The 18,101-nt window shown below is 37.0% G+C and overlaps 2 protein-coding genes across 3 annotated transcripts; both read left to right on the top strand.

The window, feature by feature from the left end:
• Positions 1 to 1,268: 1,268 nt before the first annotated feature.
• Positions 1,269 to 6,568, top strand: dcun1d2a (DCN1, defective in cullin neddylation 1, domain containing 2a). 2 transcript variants are annotated; one of them, XM_056755867.1, is made up of 7 exons: positions 1,269 to 1,333; positions 2,522 to 2,738; positions 3,975 to 4,143; positions 4,332 to 4,462; positions 4,571 to 4,653; positions 4,787 to 4,883; positions 4,961 to 6,568. In XM_056755867.1, the coding sequence occupies exons 1-7, from the start codon at positions 1,331 to 1,333 to the stop codon at positions 5,038 to 5,040; spliced, it is 780 nt and encodes a 259-aa protein (XP_056611845.1). In that variant the 5' UTR covers positions 1,269 to 1,330; the 3' UTR covers positions 5,041 to 6,568. The 2 variants fall into 2 exon arrangements, with proteins under 2 accessions (XP_056611845.1, XP_056611844.1); XM_056755866.1 differs by having other exon boundaries at positions 4,787 to 6,568.
• Positions 6,569 to 9,498: 2,930 nt separating this feature from the next.
• cdc16 (cell division cycle 16 homolog (S. cerevisiae)) lies at positions 9,499 to 18,050 on the top strand. Its single transcript, XM_056755356.1, has 19 exons — positions 9,499 to 9,683; positions 10,078 to 10,132; positions 10,255 to 10,352; positions 10,594 to 10,632; positions 10,773 to 10,913; positions 11,155 to 11,314; positions 11,829 to 11,923; positions 12,637 to 12,770; positions 12,887 to 12,966; positions 13,051 to 13,100; positions 13,224 to 13,297; positions 13,635 to 13,760; positions 13,845 to 13,997; positions 14,101 to 14,164; positions 14,858 to 14,919; positions 15,961 to 16,096; positions 16,192 to 16,282; positions 16,362 to 17,436; positions 17,543 to 18,050. Exons 1-18 carry the CDS (start codon positions 9,507 to 9,509, stop codon positions 16,604 to 16,606), a joined length of 1,980 nt encoding a protein of 659 aa, XP_056611334.1. The 5' UTR covers positions 9,499 to 9,506; the 3' UTR covers positions 16,607 to 17,436; positions 17,543 to 18,050.
• The last annotated feature ends 51 nt before the right edge of the window (positions 18,051 to 18,101 follow it).

Genomic DNA, 18,101 nt, shown 5'->3' with positions numbered 1-18,101 from the left:
TGCAATGTGTCACATACACAGAGTTTCTGTGAGGTTTCTGAAAAAGTTACTGTGCAGTAGTTTTTAAATGACTGCAATGGTATCCTAAACTGTGAGTCATGAGGTTGCTTTTGGGGTTCAAACTCTGGAACCTGTTTATCTGTGTATGATATGCCACCCCTTACAGTACATGAACTGTGCTGCCTGAGGAAGATAACAAAATGCAGTCTAAAAAAGGCGTCAACATTTTTTGTCTTTAACATTCTCAGGCCTCTCGATGAGCAATGCATATTAATATTTAGGGATGAATAAATGCATCTGTCATACAAAAGGGCACATTAAAGTGATTGTTTATCCCAAAATGAAAATTTGCTGAGCATCCTTATGTCATTCAAAACCTGCAGAGCACCAAATAAGTTGTTAAAAATGTTGGTAACCAAACATATGCCCCTATTCACTGCAATTCTCAAAACGTCTTCTTTTATTTTGATATATCTTATATACGGGTTTTGAAAGATAATACAGAATTTCTATTTTTGAATGAACTGGGATTGATAGTATGATGAAGTATGCTAAAACTGTCAATATAGTGTCAAGTTTATAAATCCTAAAATACTTTCAACCAATAATCCAAAAGGTATTGCAAACTTTTACAATCAGACACACTGCAGTGTTCTTACACATAACATAATCCAGTAAACGTCTGCAATGTGCCGCTCTGTGTTTAATAAGAGGAGTCAAATAAACACTTTGAGCAGCAGGTAACCTTTCAGCTCATAAAAACTGAGTATACACGATTTAAAGTATGACAAAATAGGTTTTGCAAATAATTCAGTGATATAGTTTATGAAACATTTGTAACACTTTAGTTTTGTTAAACACAGTTATCCACTCAAAGGCATAGTTGCATGGTCAGCTTTACTTGCTCAAATACCAGTATTATGCTTTATGCTTGTAGAGCCTGCAGATTCTTAACCTGAAGGATGAGAATAGTAGTGATATAAATGAAAATCTTTAACCACATACCTTTAGAAACTAAATTCAGAATTAATGTTGTTTTAAACAGACAATTATTAATTTACTTCTTTACATCTCACTATGCTGTGAACAACTCATATTATTTGTTTTAATAAAAAGCGGTACTACGTTTTAAATTATGTCAAAGTGAGATTATAGACAGTTGCTGCAAACTACAAAATTATTTCCTCGCAATAAACTACAACTCCCACTAACTAAGCGTTTCACCGCGCAGACTCGCTGCGGTTCTAGCGCATTCCCTTGACGCCTACACGCATGCGCAGTCGTACATGGGAGCATTGGGTATCAATTTGGTCAAACAGCGGGTGATAAAATGGTAGGTGACACGGAAATTAAAGTATTTACTATCGTTTTTTGTTTCTGTGCTCGACGGAGAAGGTCTGGCAAGCGTAGATGTTCCGCCGGTTATATGAGTTGTTGTCTGCGTGTGTCGCACCGTGAAGGCTCAGAATTGTGTGTTTGTTTTGTATGGGCAGGAAGGTCAGTTGTTGATATTTAGACAGCCCAGTATGTATCGTTTCGTTTATTATGGACTGGATTTACATCCTAATGCACAATGCATTTGAGAATGAACATTGTTCTTTGCCCTAGCCAGTGGTTTCGATTAAAGCTTGCACGCTGTTAACCCTAGTATTTTGTTTGGGACTTAAGCAGACCCCCTTTGGTTTAATAGCTGAAAATCACATTGACCATTGACTATTATGAATAAAATTCATTGCATTCATACATCAATGGGACATGATGGCCATAACACATGATATGTTTAAAGTGCAATGCATTGAAAACATAACATTGCTTCTGTTAAGGGTATTTGATAACTAAGGTATTAAACATGCAATCAAATGAATGATATTTTGAAACGTCTATTAATATTATGACACGTGCTGAATAGGGGTGTCTGTGACCCAAACAACCACACAGTCAGTGTCAGCAGGACAGAGAGTTAAATGACATCCTTACCCAATCCATGAAATGTCAACCCTTATAACTCAGCCCTAATAGGAGCCTGGTTGTTTTCCAGAGCGTAACAGATTTTAAGTGTACTATCAAACTATTTTGAGCATTACATAGTTTGGAACATTTTCTCACGGTGGCCTGGTCAGTTTTGCTCTCTTGAATTTGTTTGAGTAAACTTAGTAGAAACAGCTTACTGTGCATCACTGGAAATAACTGTCCGGGAACCCGGTGGTTTTGCACTGGCTGGCCTGAGCTTACCATCTCATATTACATGGCAAGAGCAAGTGGCCTGTCACAGGTCCTCACATGCTTTGTACTAACTATTTCAAAGCTTTGCATTAACCCTCTAGAGTGCTCTCTTAGGTTGACACGCCGGTCTGGAAATTCAGTCGACATTTTGTTTACGGTTGCTCCAGTCAGTGTCCCGTCTGTCTGAATGTGCACATTTTTTTCTCTTTGTATATTCGCTTGTGTTACCCTGTGTTTGTATACACTGCTGGGTGTATTTCTTAGACTGTCTGAGGGCATATCTTTTCTGTCCACACAGCATAAACTTAAATCCTCGCAAAAGGACAAGGTACGGCAGTTCATGTCCTTCACTCAGGCAGGGGAGAAGACTGCTGTGTACTGCCTCACTCAAAATGACTGGAAACTAGAGGTGGCTACCGACAACTACTTTCAGAACCCAGATTTATACCACAAGGAATCCATGAAAAGCTCGGTGGACCGAAAAAAGCTGGAGCAGCTTTACAACCGATATAAAGGCAAGTTTTTCTTGTTCTGCTGTTTTTCGTATATGTGGATGATTACTGCATGGAAATGTACCACTGTCTGTTTTTACCTTTGTAAAAAAAGTTTGTCAGAAAGAAATGAATAGCACACACGGAGAAAATATTACAGTATTAGAATTTACAGATACGCATTCTCTTAGGATGAAGACTCCAGTCATATCAGTGGCCTTGAAAAGCTATTTTATTCTACACGGAGCAGGTGTCCTCCTAATGGGGGCCACTATGTTGAGATCACATGACCAGCTGTGTTTTGCAATTCAACTGTGTTACCAATGGCAAAAATAGCAGCAACAATACGTTTACACCATATGTAGTGCTTTTCCAGTGCTCAAGGCCTATTTAATAAACATGAACATAATAAGACGCATGCAGACCAACCACAACAACAAATACGATATTCTTAATAAAGAAACAACATTGTTTGAGTCAACATTGTGATTTCATGGATCTGAGTGTCATAATACCGCATTTAAGAGTGGAAAAATAAAATAACAGGCAGTGCCTGCTGGAGCAATGAAACTAGACCCGCACAAAATGGCAGAACAGCCAACACACCACAGCTCCACCGTGGCAAACCCAAACCTGTACACAGCACACTAAACCATGTGTAAACATTTGTTGGGAATGCACTGAGGAATGTGAATTTTTGCAGTGTATAAACTTCATCCGTGTCTAAAGATGTCAGTATAACTCCCACGACCACAGAGACGAATAAGAGCCATCCCTCAGTCCCCTATGCTGGAGCTTATCCCAGCATTTAAAGGGATAATTGATAAATTACTCACTCTCTAGTTGTTCCAAACCTGTAGAAATTTCTTTGTCTGGTTGAACACAGAGAAAGATATTTGGACGCATGCTGGAAACCAAACAGTTCTTGGACCCAATTGACTACCATAGTAGGAAAATTGACTATGGGAGTCAAAAGTGCCCCAGAACTGTTTGCTTACCTAAATTCTTCAAAATATCTTCTGTTGTGTTCAACAGAACAAAAAACATGAAGTAATTTTTCCTACTATGGTAGTCGATGGGGTCCAAGAACTGTTTGGTTATAAGCTTTCTTCCAAATATCTTTCTCTGTGTTCATCAGAAAAAAGACATTTATACAGATTTGGAACAACTCCAGGGTGAGTAAATGATGACAGAATTTTTTATCCCTTTATTAAGAGGCAGCGAGTGTACTTTATGAGTGACGTGACTTTTCTTTTTCAGATCCTCAGGATGAAAATAAGATTGGTATCGATGGAATTCAACAGTTTTGCGATGACCTCAATCTGGATCCAGCAAGCATCAGTGTTCTGGTTGTGGCGTGGAAATTCCGCGCGGCAACACAGTGCGAATTCAGCAAGAAGGAGTTCATCGATGGCATGACAGAGCTAGGGTGAGCTATGACATCATCACATCACTTGTTGAGTCATGTGCACTGTTGACATATTGGTGGAAGTTGGGGTTGTGTAATGACCAAGGATGCCATTTTAATACATATTTTAGTTTCCTATGAATGATAGATGTCTAAATACGCTTGTGATTGGATAGAAGATGAGAGTAAACTATTCATCTCATCGACAGGTGTGATAGTCCAGAGAAGCTCCGAGCTCTTCTGCCCAGATTAGAACAGGATCTGAAAGACAGTGGGAAGTTTAAAGATTTCTACCAATTCACCTTCAACTTTGCCAAGAATCCTGGACAGAAAGGATTAGGTAACACCATCTTTATCTTTCTTGATCATTATTTGCTTGGGTGACATTTAGAATTTCTTACATTGAACATAAGCCACTTGAAAGTTTAACCCTTTTTTTCTATTGTAGATTTAGAGATGGCAGTAGCTTATTGGAACCTAGTCCTGGCTGGACGTTTTAAGTTCTTAGACCTGTGGAACAGATTTTTATTGGTAAGTCTTCTGTACTTGACAGAGATTAAAATGGATTTTCTGTCTGCTATGCAACAGACTAACTACATAGCAGGATCGTTTCCATTAGCAGTTAAATTAGATGCTCTATAATCTGCACTTTTCTTTTGCACAGGAACATCATAAGCGATCAATTCCCAAAGACACATGGAACTTGCTTCTGGATTTTGGCAACATGATTGCAGATGACATGTTAAACTATGATGAAGAAGGTATCTTTTTGTTGAGTAAAGATACAAACTGCCCATGTATGTTGACTTTAAAATTTGTGATGTCTGCTTTGTTTCAGGAGCGTGGCCTGTTCTCATCGATGACTTTGTGGAATACGCTCGGCCAATCGTGACGGGATCAAAGCGCAAAACTGTATAGTAACCCTACAGCTGGGCGAGAACTTGCGCCTTGGTCGCCTCATTGACTTTGTAGTTTTTTTAAAGACTTGTAAGCATAATAAGAGAGAACTAAGAGAAACACTTGAAACCGACAAGCTTTGCAAAAGGAAAACAGGACGGAAAAATCAACTCGGACCTCCACGCGGGAAGTACAAGAGCCCGAGACTCAAGATTTCTTATAGAGCCATTAAATGCACATGGCCAGCTGTTTGCACTGGCAACTCCATTCTAGCCAGAAAACCATTGGAGATATTGGGTGGATCACTTCGAACCTAGTACCTCATCTCCATAGCAACCAGTGTCACTCTAGGGCCAAGTCCTCATTGCCTACCCACTCATCAGTCTCAAATTATTGGAATAGTCTCAAAGTTCTCCAGTTTTGTTTTAGATCATGTACCCATTTGTCTGGGTGTGTGTCTCACGCAGGAGATGGGCATCATGTTCACGTTTTAAGCCAGACGTTCATGGGCAGCACAGCATGCAGCTCACAACACCAGCACTTTTGTTACAGTTGTAAAGCACTGTATCTACTGCAGCAGTATGTACAGAGATAAATGTATTATCATGCTTTATTATATGAAAAATATGAGAGAAAAGCGTGGTAAAAACAAGGCACCTTCATACCATGTTTTTGTGTGAGTTTAGGTCAAATGTGTCGTCTGCCCTGTTGCAGAACTTGTAACAACACGGTTCAGTGTTACTCTTTTTTTGTTTACCAGATTTATGTCAAAAAAATAAATTATTGCCCTTTATGTTCTTCTCAATCTCCAACAACCCTTTTATTCCTCAACAGGACACTAACATTTAACCTTGCACGACAATTCCAGGTCTTGCAGGATTTCCCTTTTCTTCTGAAAGTGAATGGAAGCTCACAGTAGTCAGTTTGTGTGTGCGAGATTAGAATGTTTATGAGGTAAGTAAAGAAAACATAAAAAGTTGAAAGCTGACAACAGAACTTTTTCCATCACAAATGCAGTTTACTAAATAGAAATAATAATTTATTAAAACCCAATGACCGCTTGTCAAGGATTCATTTGAACTGTAATCGCATCACAAGTTTATTCTGCCTGTAGCCTATCAAATGAAATCGAGCAAACTGCAAGCTTGACATAATGATGGTTTCGTAGTTTTCTTCTTGCCTAAGAGTAACAAATCAACAGTTTTTAATCTACTGATGTCAGTCAAAAAGCCCTGTAACACTATTTTAGTTAGCTCATGGTCACCTCTAACTGCTACTCATGCATGACCTTGATGCTTGGCTAGTTCCCAGTGTTTTAACGAGACTCACGAACTAAACTTCGTGGGACACCTATAGGAAGACAGAAGGCTTTGCCAATCATATCCTCTATGATGTTTTTTATTGTCGGTTCATCTCTTGCACTCTTATGTTTTCGATGTGTATGTTTGTGTAATACTTTTTGTATTTGTAAAATACTTTTAAAAGCATCGAAATACCTATGTAAATAGCATTAAATAAAATAAAAGCCGTAAAAAGCAGCTGTTCTTAATGGCGGATTAGATGTCTGAAGGGGTTTTTAACCAGGTGCCACAAGAGGGCAGCGTCTGACATGTTATTTTAAGTAGTGCTACTTTCTGTAATCTGTAGAAGGTTGCTTGACATGCAGTAAAATGCCTTGTTAGTAATACAACATTTCTGAAGTAAAATACATATATTTATGTAGGGTCAAGTCTGAAGTTTCAGAAAATATAATGTGTCACAAAATTTGTCAACTTTCACTGTTGTTGTTTTTTGAGCATTTTTACAATACTGTCCTACAACAAAATTAAGATTTTATTTTTATAAAATAAAAAAATAGCATGAGAGAGATCTATATTCATTGTTAGACTTTTATGAAGTTTTATTTATTTAGTATGAAATTATGAATGACATTATTTTTGACCCATGACTTGTTTGTTTTCCATAAATATACAAAAACGCTGAAAATTATATACTGCAATACCCAAACTGTACTTTAAGATATTATTCAGCAGCCGTATCACTCTGTAGCCCAAGACTGGTTGCCCACTGAAGCAAAGCAGGGCAGACCTTTTGGGAAAGCTAGGTTGCTGCTGGAAGAGGTAATAGTGGGGCCAGCAGGGGGCGCTCTCCCTGTGGTCTGTGTGGCTCCTAATGCCAAAGTATAGTGATGGGGACACTATGATGTAAAAAAGCGCCTTTCTTCGGAGAAGACGTAAAACTGAGGTCCTGACTGCCTTTTGTCATTAAAAATCCCATGGCACCTCTAGTAAAGAGTAGAGGTATAACACCGGTGTCCTGGCCAGATTCCCTCATGGCCGTTGTCAATCATGGCCACCCAATAATCCCCACCCTTAGAATTGGCTATCTAAACCCCATTATAAATGCCTCAGTGTCTCCCTACTGCACAGCACACCTCATTGATTTTAAAACCATATTCATAACATGAATTCATTATTAAAGTATAATGCTGCTCTTTATCCTTTTTGCCCGCTGTGTCCAGTCTTTGCTGTTCTAAACTGCAGGGAGACACAAAGAAGATCTCTCCAATGCAAAAGAGAATTGTCCCTTGGGTCCCACTCAAAGATGCAGGCAGATAGATGTGCCATGAAGGTTGAGAGGAGATGAGCACAGGTCCGGTTACTACCAGGTGCAGAAGGATGGGCAAGCAGATATCCTGGGTTGGCATATACCCCAACTAAACATACAGTATATAGCCGCAGAAACAATTAAGAGACCATTTCAAATGTATTTAATTTTTTCCGATAAGAATGTGTATTGGTAAAATGATACTTTTTGTCAATTTCTATGAAGTACTGTCAACATTACTCCCAAATTTCATAGAATTTTTTTGTTTTTATTAGCATTTATTTGCAGAACATTAACTGGAAAAAAAAACAGTTTAAAACGGCAGAAAACGAAAAAAAAAGTTTTCATATTTAGTTTTAAACAACACAGACTAATTTTTGTAAAAAATTGTTCATGTAAAGTGGGTGGGAAAAAAGCCCACCTTAATAATGCACTGGTTTTGCGATTTTGGTCCAAAACTACTAATTTGATGCAACGCACACACAATCCTGTAGATGGTGTGAGCACGCAGTGTAGTATATTCGGCTCATGGCTGCTCTGATATCAAATATGTATTATTGAACGAAGAATGATTAGCAAAGCACCTTGTAAACCTGTATATTTACCTAAAAGCCATCTTTGAAGGCCTAATCTCATATGTTTTCAGCACATATTTTCATAGAGATGGGTATTAAGTCATATTAATTATCTTAAAATGCACTTTAATAATATTTTTTTGGGGTGTTTAACGATGTAGGTTCATGTTTCTAATAAAAACGCTTTATATTTCACATATTTCAAGTCTATTGTTCACCGCTGTCCCTCTTTCATCAAAGTCCCTCCTTCCGAAAAGCTCTGTTGGTAAAAGTGACACGGTCTGTCGTGATTGGTTCCCCGCTTAGAGTGAGTGTGTGTGTGTGTGTGTGTGTATGTATGTGTGTGAAGATGTCCCACCCATTCCATATAAGCGAGCATCCGCTTCTCTGGTTGTTGTGATTGGTCGGTGCTCCTCTCAGTGCACGTGTGGTCATAAACTTTAGTTTTGAGCAATAAACAGTAACAATTGAGTCAACTTCATCTTATCAGTTAAAAATATGCGGATCCATCTAATTTTAACGTTTTAGAAATAAAATGACGAATCGATTGATCAAATTAATAATTAAAACCTAAACATGTAAACAAATAAATCACTTTTCAAATTGACAAATGAATAGACTTAATTAAAAATGTTTATTTAATTTGTGTTTTAAAATGCAGTTTAATTGAACAATAAAACGTTAAATAAAAAAAACAAGTTTGAAATGATGACAGTACTGACGTTTATCATATTTTTTTTTTATCTTGTGCGACAGTGAAAACGCCATGTCACGTCAACAACCCAGAAGGGAATTTGCCTGGTTTTTATTATTTGGCCACAAAAATTCTTTAGCATAAATGATAAACTAAATAATATAATATAAATTTGTATATTTATTTAAATGTTTTTTAAAATAAAAACTAAATGTTTTCTTATAAATGACCTAACAAAAGCTCAGCAATTCCTCCACGCCATTATGCCTTTTCCCTTTCATCGCAGACACAATTATTATTAAACACATTTAAATTTTATTCCAATTTACCATATCGCTCCTTTGCGTTGTTTAGTTAATCGTAAAACCGATATAACATATTGAATGTACCTTTCTTTTGTATTTTATTATGTTTTTGTTGTTTTTATGGTATTTTAAAATAAACCCTTCTGCTTGCAACACATTTATTTTCGCTGTTCTCTGTTTTTTATTGTTTGTTTATTCATTTATGTGTTTGTATTTATGTATGTACAATGTTTTTTAAATCATCTAAGAACCTTTCTTACACGGACCGTTTTGTGCACGGCGTGTAATCAATGTAACACACATTTTATGCTAACCGCGGGCTCTAGTGTGCATTCGGAGGATATTCCCTTCAGCACAGTTATAAACACATTTTTTTTATTTGTTGTATATGATAAGAATGTCAGTTTTTTGTATCTGAGAATCTGTACAATCAACATGAATCTTGACAGGCTTCGTAAACGAGTGAGGCACTACATTGATCAGGTAAGGAGAGTCAGTATAGTTAGCATCATTTATTTAAGATCTAAATAACATTTTTGTTCTGAATTGATTAAGCTGACATTAGTTTAGATTATTGCTGTATCACAGAAACGGAAAAGACAGTTTGAACAACAACCTTTGTTATTTTTAGCTCGATATCTGTCTTTGAAGCTAACAAGTTCGAAGCTTGAGAAAGCTTACAATTTTATTATCTTAAATAAGATGTTATTTAGACTGCTCCTGATGTTTTGAGATGAATTCACAGAACTGATTGCTAAAATATCGCATGTGATACATTAAATTCACACATCAAGATTTCAATTGGATTGCAGCTCCAGTTTTACCATCATGTTAAGTTTACTTTCTCTCATGAACTGTTACTTGATTTGTTTTACAGCAACAGTATCAAAGTGCTCTGTTTTGGGCTGACAAAGTATCATCATTATCACATGGTCAGTATTTTGCACCTTCCCGAACATTGAATGTGATATGCCAGTAATTAAAATAGACATGGTTTGGTAAATATGCGTATTAATTGATATTGGACTTATAACACACTTTTTGTTTTTTACAGAGGACCCTCAAGATATTTACTGGTTAGCGCAGTGCCTTTATTTGACAGCACAGTATCACAGAGCCTCTCATGCTCTTAGGTCACGCAAGCTTGACAAGGTAAGAGCTCTAAGACAGAATGAGAAAAGTCATTGTGATAATGCCAGATATCCTTAAATCTTAAAGTTGGTGCCTTAAAAAAAAATCTAAGTATAAATACAGTGTTGTTTTCTAGCTGAAAATGTGCATTAAAGTAAATTCTGAGTGAACTAAACAAAATAATCATGTATAGTTATAAGGAATTGAAGAAAATTGAAAACGTTTTTTTGTCATTAAAATAAAAATGTTGCTTTGTTTTCAGTTGTATGGAGCTTGTCAGTATTTAGCTGCAAGATGCCATGTGAGTATTTATATTTATACACCCAAATTTATATTTAATACAGACAAAAGTCGGGGATTTGAATGGCAGTTTTGCAGGGAAAGTAATTGCTTAAAGTATTTAAGTAATGATCATACTCTATTTATTTCGGTGTTTTGCAGTATGCTGCCAAAGAATATCAACAAGCTCTTGACATATTGGACATGGAGGAAGCAGCCAGTAAGAAATTATTGGACAGGAATGTAAAGGAGGATAATGGTTCAAGAGAAACCACGAAGGAATGGGAAATGTCTCCAGCCTCAGTGAGTTGTTTCCAGATCAGAACTGAATTGTGAAATGTTTAGCAAAATTTAAATATGGCTCAATGTGTTGTCATCCATGCATTACTTGTAGAAACTGCCTTGGTTATCAACTGCCATTTATTTTTCCATGTATCAGCTCAGGTACTCTGAACACCAGCGTGGGTGCACGCTTAGAAATATGGTCGGTATTTGAATGCCATAACTGGTTGAATGGTTTTGACACCCTGTGGCTTTTTCTCAGATCAATAGTTCCATCTGTCTCCTGCGGGGGAAGATCTATGATGCTATGGACAACAGACCCCTCGCAACGACTAGCTACAAAGAAGCCTTAAAACTAGATGTCTACTGCTTTGAAGCCTTTGACCTTTTGACGTCCCATCACATGTTGACCGCTCAAGAGGGTAAGCAACACTTTTAATATGTAGTCTAGATGCGTATACTAATTAAGTGCATGTTTTGTATTGAAAGTTACTTAGAAATCATGTTACCATTTTACTAGTTCTGTAAAATCCATTAATAAATACACTAATAAATAATATATATAAATACACAAACATACATGTGTATATTTATGAAATATGTGTCATTTATATTTACACATATCGAATACTATATTTAAATGTACATTTTATCTTTTCGTATATATTTATATAAATGTGTGTTATGTGAACACTTACTGTATGTGTGTTTATTTATATATACATATAAATATACAAGGCACACACATATTATATAAACACTAACATTTATTTTGGAATCGATTAATCAGAATTAATCAATTTACAAGCACTTTTGCTTGTAAAGGTTTGCTAAAAGGTTATACATTGTTTTCTCTCATCTCTTTATTTACAACTATGCAGGTTCATGTCTTTAAAAAAAAAATTCACATTAATAACAGATTATTTGTTATTATAGAGAAGGACTTTTTGGCTTCTCTGCCCTTAAGTCAGCAATGTACAGAAGAGGAAGTGGAGTTGCTACGTTTTCTTTTCGAAAATAAATTGAAAAAGGTAGGAGCGGCTTCTTTTCTGTTTTCATCTTATCACTTTTGAGGTCAGAGAGGACAATGTTTTTACATTTAGTCATTTAGCAGACACTTTTATCCAAAGCGACTTACAAATGAGGTAAACAAAAGAAGCAACATAAGGACAAAAAAAAGCATAAGCGCAGTAAAACTGGTCTCATATAGCCTACTACAGTCTACAAAGTAATCTTTTTTTATTGATGAGTTGATTCAGGTATTTTATATAGGGAGAGATCTAAAACATTCTGTAAGGTGTGCCCCGAGGACCAGGGTTGGGAAACACTGCTTTAAACAACAATGGTCCAGAAGCACTTGCTCTTTCAGTTTTTGTTTTATTTAAGTCATAAAGTTGTTTGTTTATCATTTCTATTGAGTTCTAAATGTTCTGTTTCTTGAATGTTGTTTTATCTGCGTACTGTTAAAACACCAAAATAGGACATGGTCCGGATTGTTTACCTTCTATATAAGATTTTTGCTTCAAGAATATGATGTGCATACAAAATAGTTTTTATTCTGGTGTGTAGAGCAGTCAAGTGATGTGACGCTGTTTTTAACAATCACGTCTTATACTTTCCTTTATTTAGCTTGCTAATTTTGTGTGTTTCTGTTAAAAAACGAACATGCGCAAATGAGCTATTGAGTATTTCAATTGTTCTTAAGTGCTTGTTGAAGAGCTTATTTGCAATTTCCCTTTTCCAGTATAACAAACCTAGTGAGATGGTTGTCCCAGATATAGTCAACGGTCTTCAGGAAAACTTGGATGTTGTCGTCTCTCTGGCAGAGCGGCATTATTACAACTGTGACTTTAAAATGTGCTACACTCTCACATCTATGTAAGTGCATACTGCCCACAAAACATTTATTGTTTAGGGAGCGGATATCACATTCTCATATTCAGTTTAAGATTTAGAAAAAGGTAGAAATCATCTCTTGTTTGTCTTTATTTTAGGGTTATGGTGAAAGACCCATTTCATGCCAACTGCTTGCCAGTGCATATAGGAACCCTTGTTGAGCTGAGCAAAGCAAATGGTATGAATGAAAATGATATTAAGTACATATTTATTTAGCTTTAAGTCATTGTGGAATCATCATACCTTTTACCTGTGTTTTTAGAGCTATTTTACCTCTCTCATAAACTGGTGGATTTGTATCCCAGCAATCCAGTAAGTGAGAATTCTAATATTCCCCAGTAAATTGGAATTATAACTTTTTTCATAAGGTTAGTTAAATATCATGTGGTTTATAGTCTTATCAATGGTATGTCTGTGATTATTTTCTTGTCTAAGGTTTCGTGGTTTGCTGTTGGTTGTTACTACCTCATGGTTGGGCATAAAAATGAACATGCGAGGCGATATCTCAGGTATGATTATATTCATTCGACTACGTAAAAGAGAATGTTGTCAGTACGTTTACATTGACGAATTTTATCCAAAACGTCTCTATGTTGTCTGATGTTTGTTGTTGCACAGAGTTGTTGTTGTTAATCTCGTCTTCTTAAGTAACAGGAAGTCACAATGCTGGTACCTTGTCCTTTAACATACATCTAAATGATTAAATGTTAGTGCATGTTGTGGTAACACTTTAATTTACAGGAAACACCATTTCTGTGGTAAATCTGGTAAAGGTTACAAAGAGCCATAACAGCAGAATCTAGTCAGTGCTTGTGTGTTGTGGTTAACATCACAATCCCTCCCCAGTAAAGCCACCACGCTGGAGCGCACATACGGCCCGGCATGGATAGCATACGGACACTCGTTTGCTGTTGAGAGCGAGCATGACCAGGCCATGGCTGCGTACTTCACTGCTGCCCAACTCATGAAAGGGTGTGTAGATAATCTTGTTTTTTATAGTCCCGTGTCTATATTTGACGGACAAAGCCTCATTGGTTGCCTGTTTCTTTTTTTCAGGTGTCACCTGCCTATGCTGTACATCGGGCTGGAGTACGGACTTACCAACAACCCCAAGTTGGCTGAACGTTTCTTCAGCCAAGCCTTGAGCATCGCCCCCGAGGACCCTTTCGTCATTCATGAGGTAGCTGTCGTTGCCTTTCAAAATGGAGAGTAAGTGATCCTTCCCAAAATCAACAACAATACTTCTACAATGTGTCATCAATAGTTTATGGTTTTGCATAACTCTGCTTATAATGGCTTTGCTTTGTTGCAGTTTCAAAACAGCTGAGAAGTTGTTTCTAGATGCTATGGAAAAAATTAAAGCGATTGGAAATGAGGTAACTGTCTGTATCTGTTTAACTCATTCGCCGCAAGCCTTTAAAAAAAAAAAGTTGCCAGCCTACGCCAGCGTTTTTAACATTTTCGCCCAACTTTAATGGCTCACAGTAAACTTTCTGTAAAGAATATATGGACAAACAATATGTCAAATTGAAGAACAGAGTCTCAGCTTTTAAAAAAAAGAAACCGTATTCTTCTATCTTCATTTGTTCGTTTTTTTATCACTCCGTAGAAGTTCAAGTTTATCATTTGTCACATACACAATCATACAGGGTATAATCAGCAGTGAAATGGAGGTCAGGACAGATGTGGGTAGGTTTCTTCAAAAATGCCTCATTTTGATTAAACAGCTGAGATAATTACGTTTTTGGTCACAGATTTCGCCCAGATTACACTCAGAACAATCATTAAAAAACGCTAAAACATATATTTAAACCTATATACATTCTAGGTTCTGGGATTCTGTACTTTTTCCCAAGGTGTGTAATAGCGGCACCTGCTGTACAGCAGTACAAACACTGATTGCCATAATAACTTGTCTTTGGCGGGGAAGCGTTATTTTTTTAATTGACGAGATAACTCGTCAATGGCGGTGAAAGAGTTGATCATTTCTCTTCCTGTAATCGATTTTGGGCTTAGATGTTCTTAAATTTACTAATATTTTAAATGTAAGTATATGTATCTCTTTTCAGGTGACGGTGGACAAATGGGAGCCGCTTCTAAACAATCTGGGTCACGTGTGTCGAAAATTGAAGTAAGTCAAGGAGATTTTAGTTCCTAGCAGTGTTATTAAATATATTTACAATAAATTGATCTTTTACATGAAATGTGTTTATCTACATACGCTCTATGCTGCTAATCTCAACTGAAAGAACCTCATTATATTCATGTTCAGTATGTGGGTTTTGAGTCATTGTGATGGCTGAACTGCATCTAAAAAATGTCTGTTTCTAAAATGATCTGGAGTGGTATGTTAATGAAGAGCAGAAGAGAAAGGCGTGATCTCATTGCACCCCCATCTTTTGAGTCCCGTTCGCTTTTCTCCACTTTAATAGAGTGCTTGTTTTGTTCCTTCACTGTAGTACTTGATGAATTATGTATTGCTACCCACAGGAAATCAAAGGGCCTGCAGTGCACGCTTCAAGACCATTCCACTTATGTTTTATATAGTTATAGCCTACATTTTTTTGTAATGACTGAAAAATAAAAAAATGATTCGGCTACAAAAATTTTAATTAGTTAATTAATTGAAATTCTGCTTCAGCTTCACTAGTTGTTTGTTTATATTGACAATGCTTGCAAGGCACAGGTGTATTGATATCTCTGAAACATTGCTAAAACTTTTTTTTAGATAATTAGATAATAATTTTTTTTAGCCCTAGTGTGCTTTCTATTTTGGGGTTTCATAAACTACAATTTTACGATCATGTGTGAATACCTAAAATGGAGTCAGCATTTTAAATTAGCAGTAATTGTCTATATTTGCAATCTGAATATTAGTTATTAGTTATTACTTACGACATCAAATTGATGCTAAATGGTTATGTTAACTAATATTTTTAAGTTGAGTTAACAACAATGTTAAGGCAGCCGGGGAACTTGTTTTTTTTTGTTTAATAACATGCAGTATAAGTTGTAAGTTAATTGATTGTAAAGTCTGTTTTATACTGAACATTTGTTTTTTTGTGGCCTCAAAATAATATTTTGCTGCCTTAGTAACGAGCTTGTCTAACCCACATTTCGTGGTTTAAAAAAAAAATTCAGGTCAGTGATTGCTTTCGACTTGTTTGTGTAGGAAATACGAACAGGCTCTCGAATACCACAGACAAGCTTTGGTCCTTATCCCACAGAATGCCTCGACTTATTCAGCCATCGGTTATGTGCACAGCCTCATGGGAGATTTCGAGAGTGCCATTGACTACTTTCACACTGTGAGAAAAATGATCATGCTTCTGTGGTTTTGGTCAGTTTAAGAACCAGTCTAGTTTTTACTCATGATCTCAAACGTATGAACTTTTGTTTTTAGGCACTTGGTCTGAAAAGAGATGACACGTTTTCGGTAACCATGCTGGGCCACTGTATTGAGATGTATATCAGCGATTCAGATGCTTATATTGGTGAGACAATCATATGTTTTCAATATGCACCATCCGATTCAAGGTAAATTTCAAATGATACATGGTTTGTATTTCGCAGGAACTGACATTAAAGACAAAGTGAGAAAGACCCTCAGCACGCCTGCACTGATAAAGATGCTCAACACTTCCTCTGATGGCAGCGACAGCAGAGTACAACCTGCAGAGGAGGCAATCGTTTGCCAGGAAACGCCATCTTTCAATGCAGACAAACAAACCGATGCCTTCCAGCGCTTCCTCTTAGAATGCGACATGCACGAGAGCGACATGATGTTGGAGACATCCATGTCCGATACCAGCACGTGATCATGACCTGTCCTCTGTGGGTCTCAGAGAAACTTTGAATATGCGCATGAAAAGATGTTAGAATGTGACTTTGAAGAGGACACGACACAACCCTCCCTCATTCCGCCGAGTCCTTTGTGTTGGACGCCTGTGGAATTTTTTACTATGAATAAATGTAAAGAAGTGAATGCAGAAGGTTTAAAAGAAAGATTTAATCAATAAACCCTGCATCCATATTTTTACAAAAATGTCAGTTGTATTCTTGCTGTATTAAAACATCTGCTTGGTGTATGAGGCTGCACAGACTGTGTTTTTTAGGCTGCCAATGTAAAATATAAAGGGCCAGCACTTTTTCTCATGGATCTTGTTGTGATTGTTTTTACATAATTCTTTTAAGGAAAGCATTATTTCATCATTGCCTGTAGTATTATAAAGCAAGTTTAGGAACCTGTTCTAGTTCAATGTGTGTCAGTCTTCGTAAATGTTATTATAGAAAGGTAAATTCAATTTTTAATTGTTATTGAATTTATTTTGAGCTCTAAGTGGGCACGAGACGCCGCCTACCTGTGCATCCCAAAACGTCATGAGGTCTTTCCAGTCCTCTAAACCAGATCAGTGTCTTATTTACTTGATGTGCGCATTATGTATTTCTAAATCTTCTTTGCGAAGTGTAGTCATGGGTTGCACACCATCCAAATCCAACGTCACTTATTCGCACGTGCGAGTGAGTCGAGATCTGGACACCTGCTCCACGTTTGTGCCCAGTGTGAAAAGCTCCGTGTCCACGCCAGAGAGACCGTCACCTCAGCTTTGCGTCGAGACGAGCAGCGGGAAACAAACTTTTCTCAGTGGTAAGAAAGCATTTGAGATTGAACAAAACACAGTTTTGCTGCGTTTGCAGATTGTTGGATGTTGTTGTGGGTTTTCAGAGATTGTTGTCTCGTATGCTTCTTGCAGTTCCAATTCGCGACTGTTACGGGCGCTCGGTGAGTCAGCCCAGCAGCCCGGACGGGTGGAGTACGGCGAGCACCGGCAGTCCGTTAGGTTCGGTTCGACCATGCGTGCAGACAAACTGTGCTGACAGCGATTCTGAGGACGACTGCGCAGCACCCAGAATTAAACGATGATCGTCAATTTTACAGAGGACTACTTTGCTTTATGGAATATGATGCAAATATACTGTGTAAACAACCAAATAAAATTTCTTCCACAATGGCCACCTTGGTGATAAAAAGTAACAGAAAGATCACTGAAATAATAGTTTTACTGGTTTAAATGGGAACCAAATCTCTGTCTCGTCATGCAATGTTGGGTTCAGATGTTATTTGGCTAAACAGAACAGCATTGCATCTTATAGCATAAGGCCCAAAACACACATAAGTTACATTAATTTTCGAATTGTTTAATTTATTTTCGTTTTATTATTTTTGTATAAAATTATAAATGACTGAATTCTTTAAAAAGTTGAATGCATGTAAGGAATACAGCTGTGTTTTTGCCAAAACTCAACGATATA

The sequence above is a fragment of the Triplophysa dalaica genome, chromosome 8, assembly GCF_015846415.1.
Source record: "Triplophysa dalaica isolate WHDGS20190420 chromosome 8, ASM1584641v1, whole genome shotgun sequence".
NCBI classification, from domain to species: Eukaryota; Metazoa; Chordata; class Actinopteri; order Cypriniformes; family Nemacheilidae; genus Triplophysa; species Triplophysa dalaica.
The sequence above is the reverse complement of the archived record's forward strand: the minus strand, read 5'-3'. Positions and strand labels throughout refer to the sequence as shown.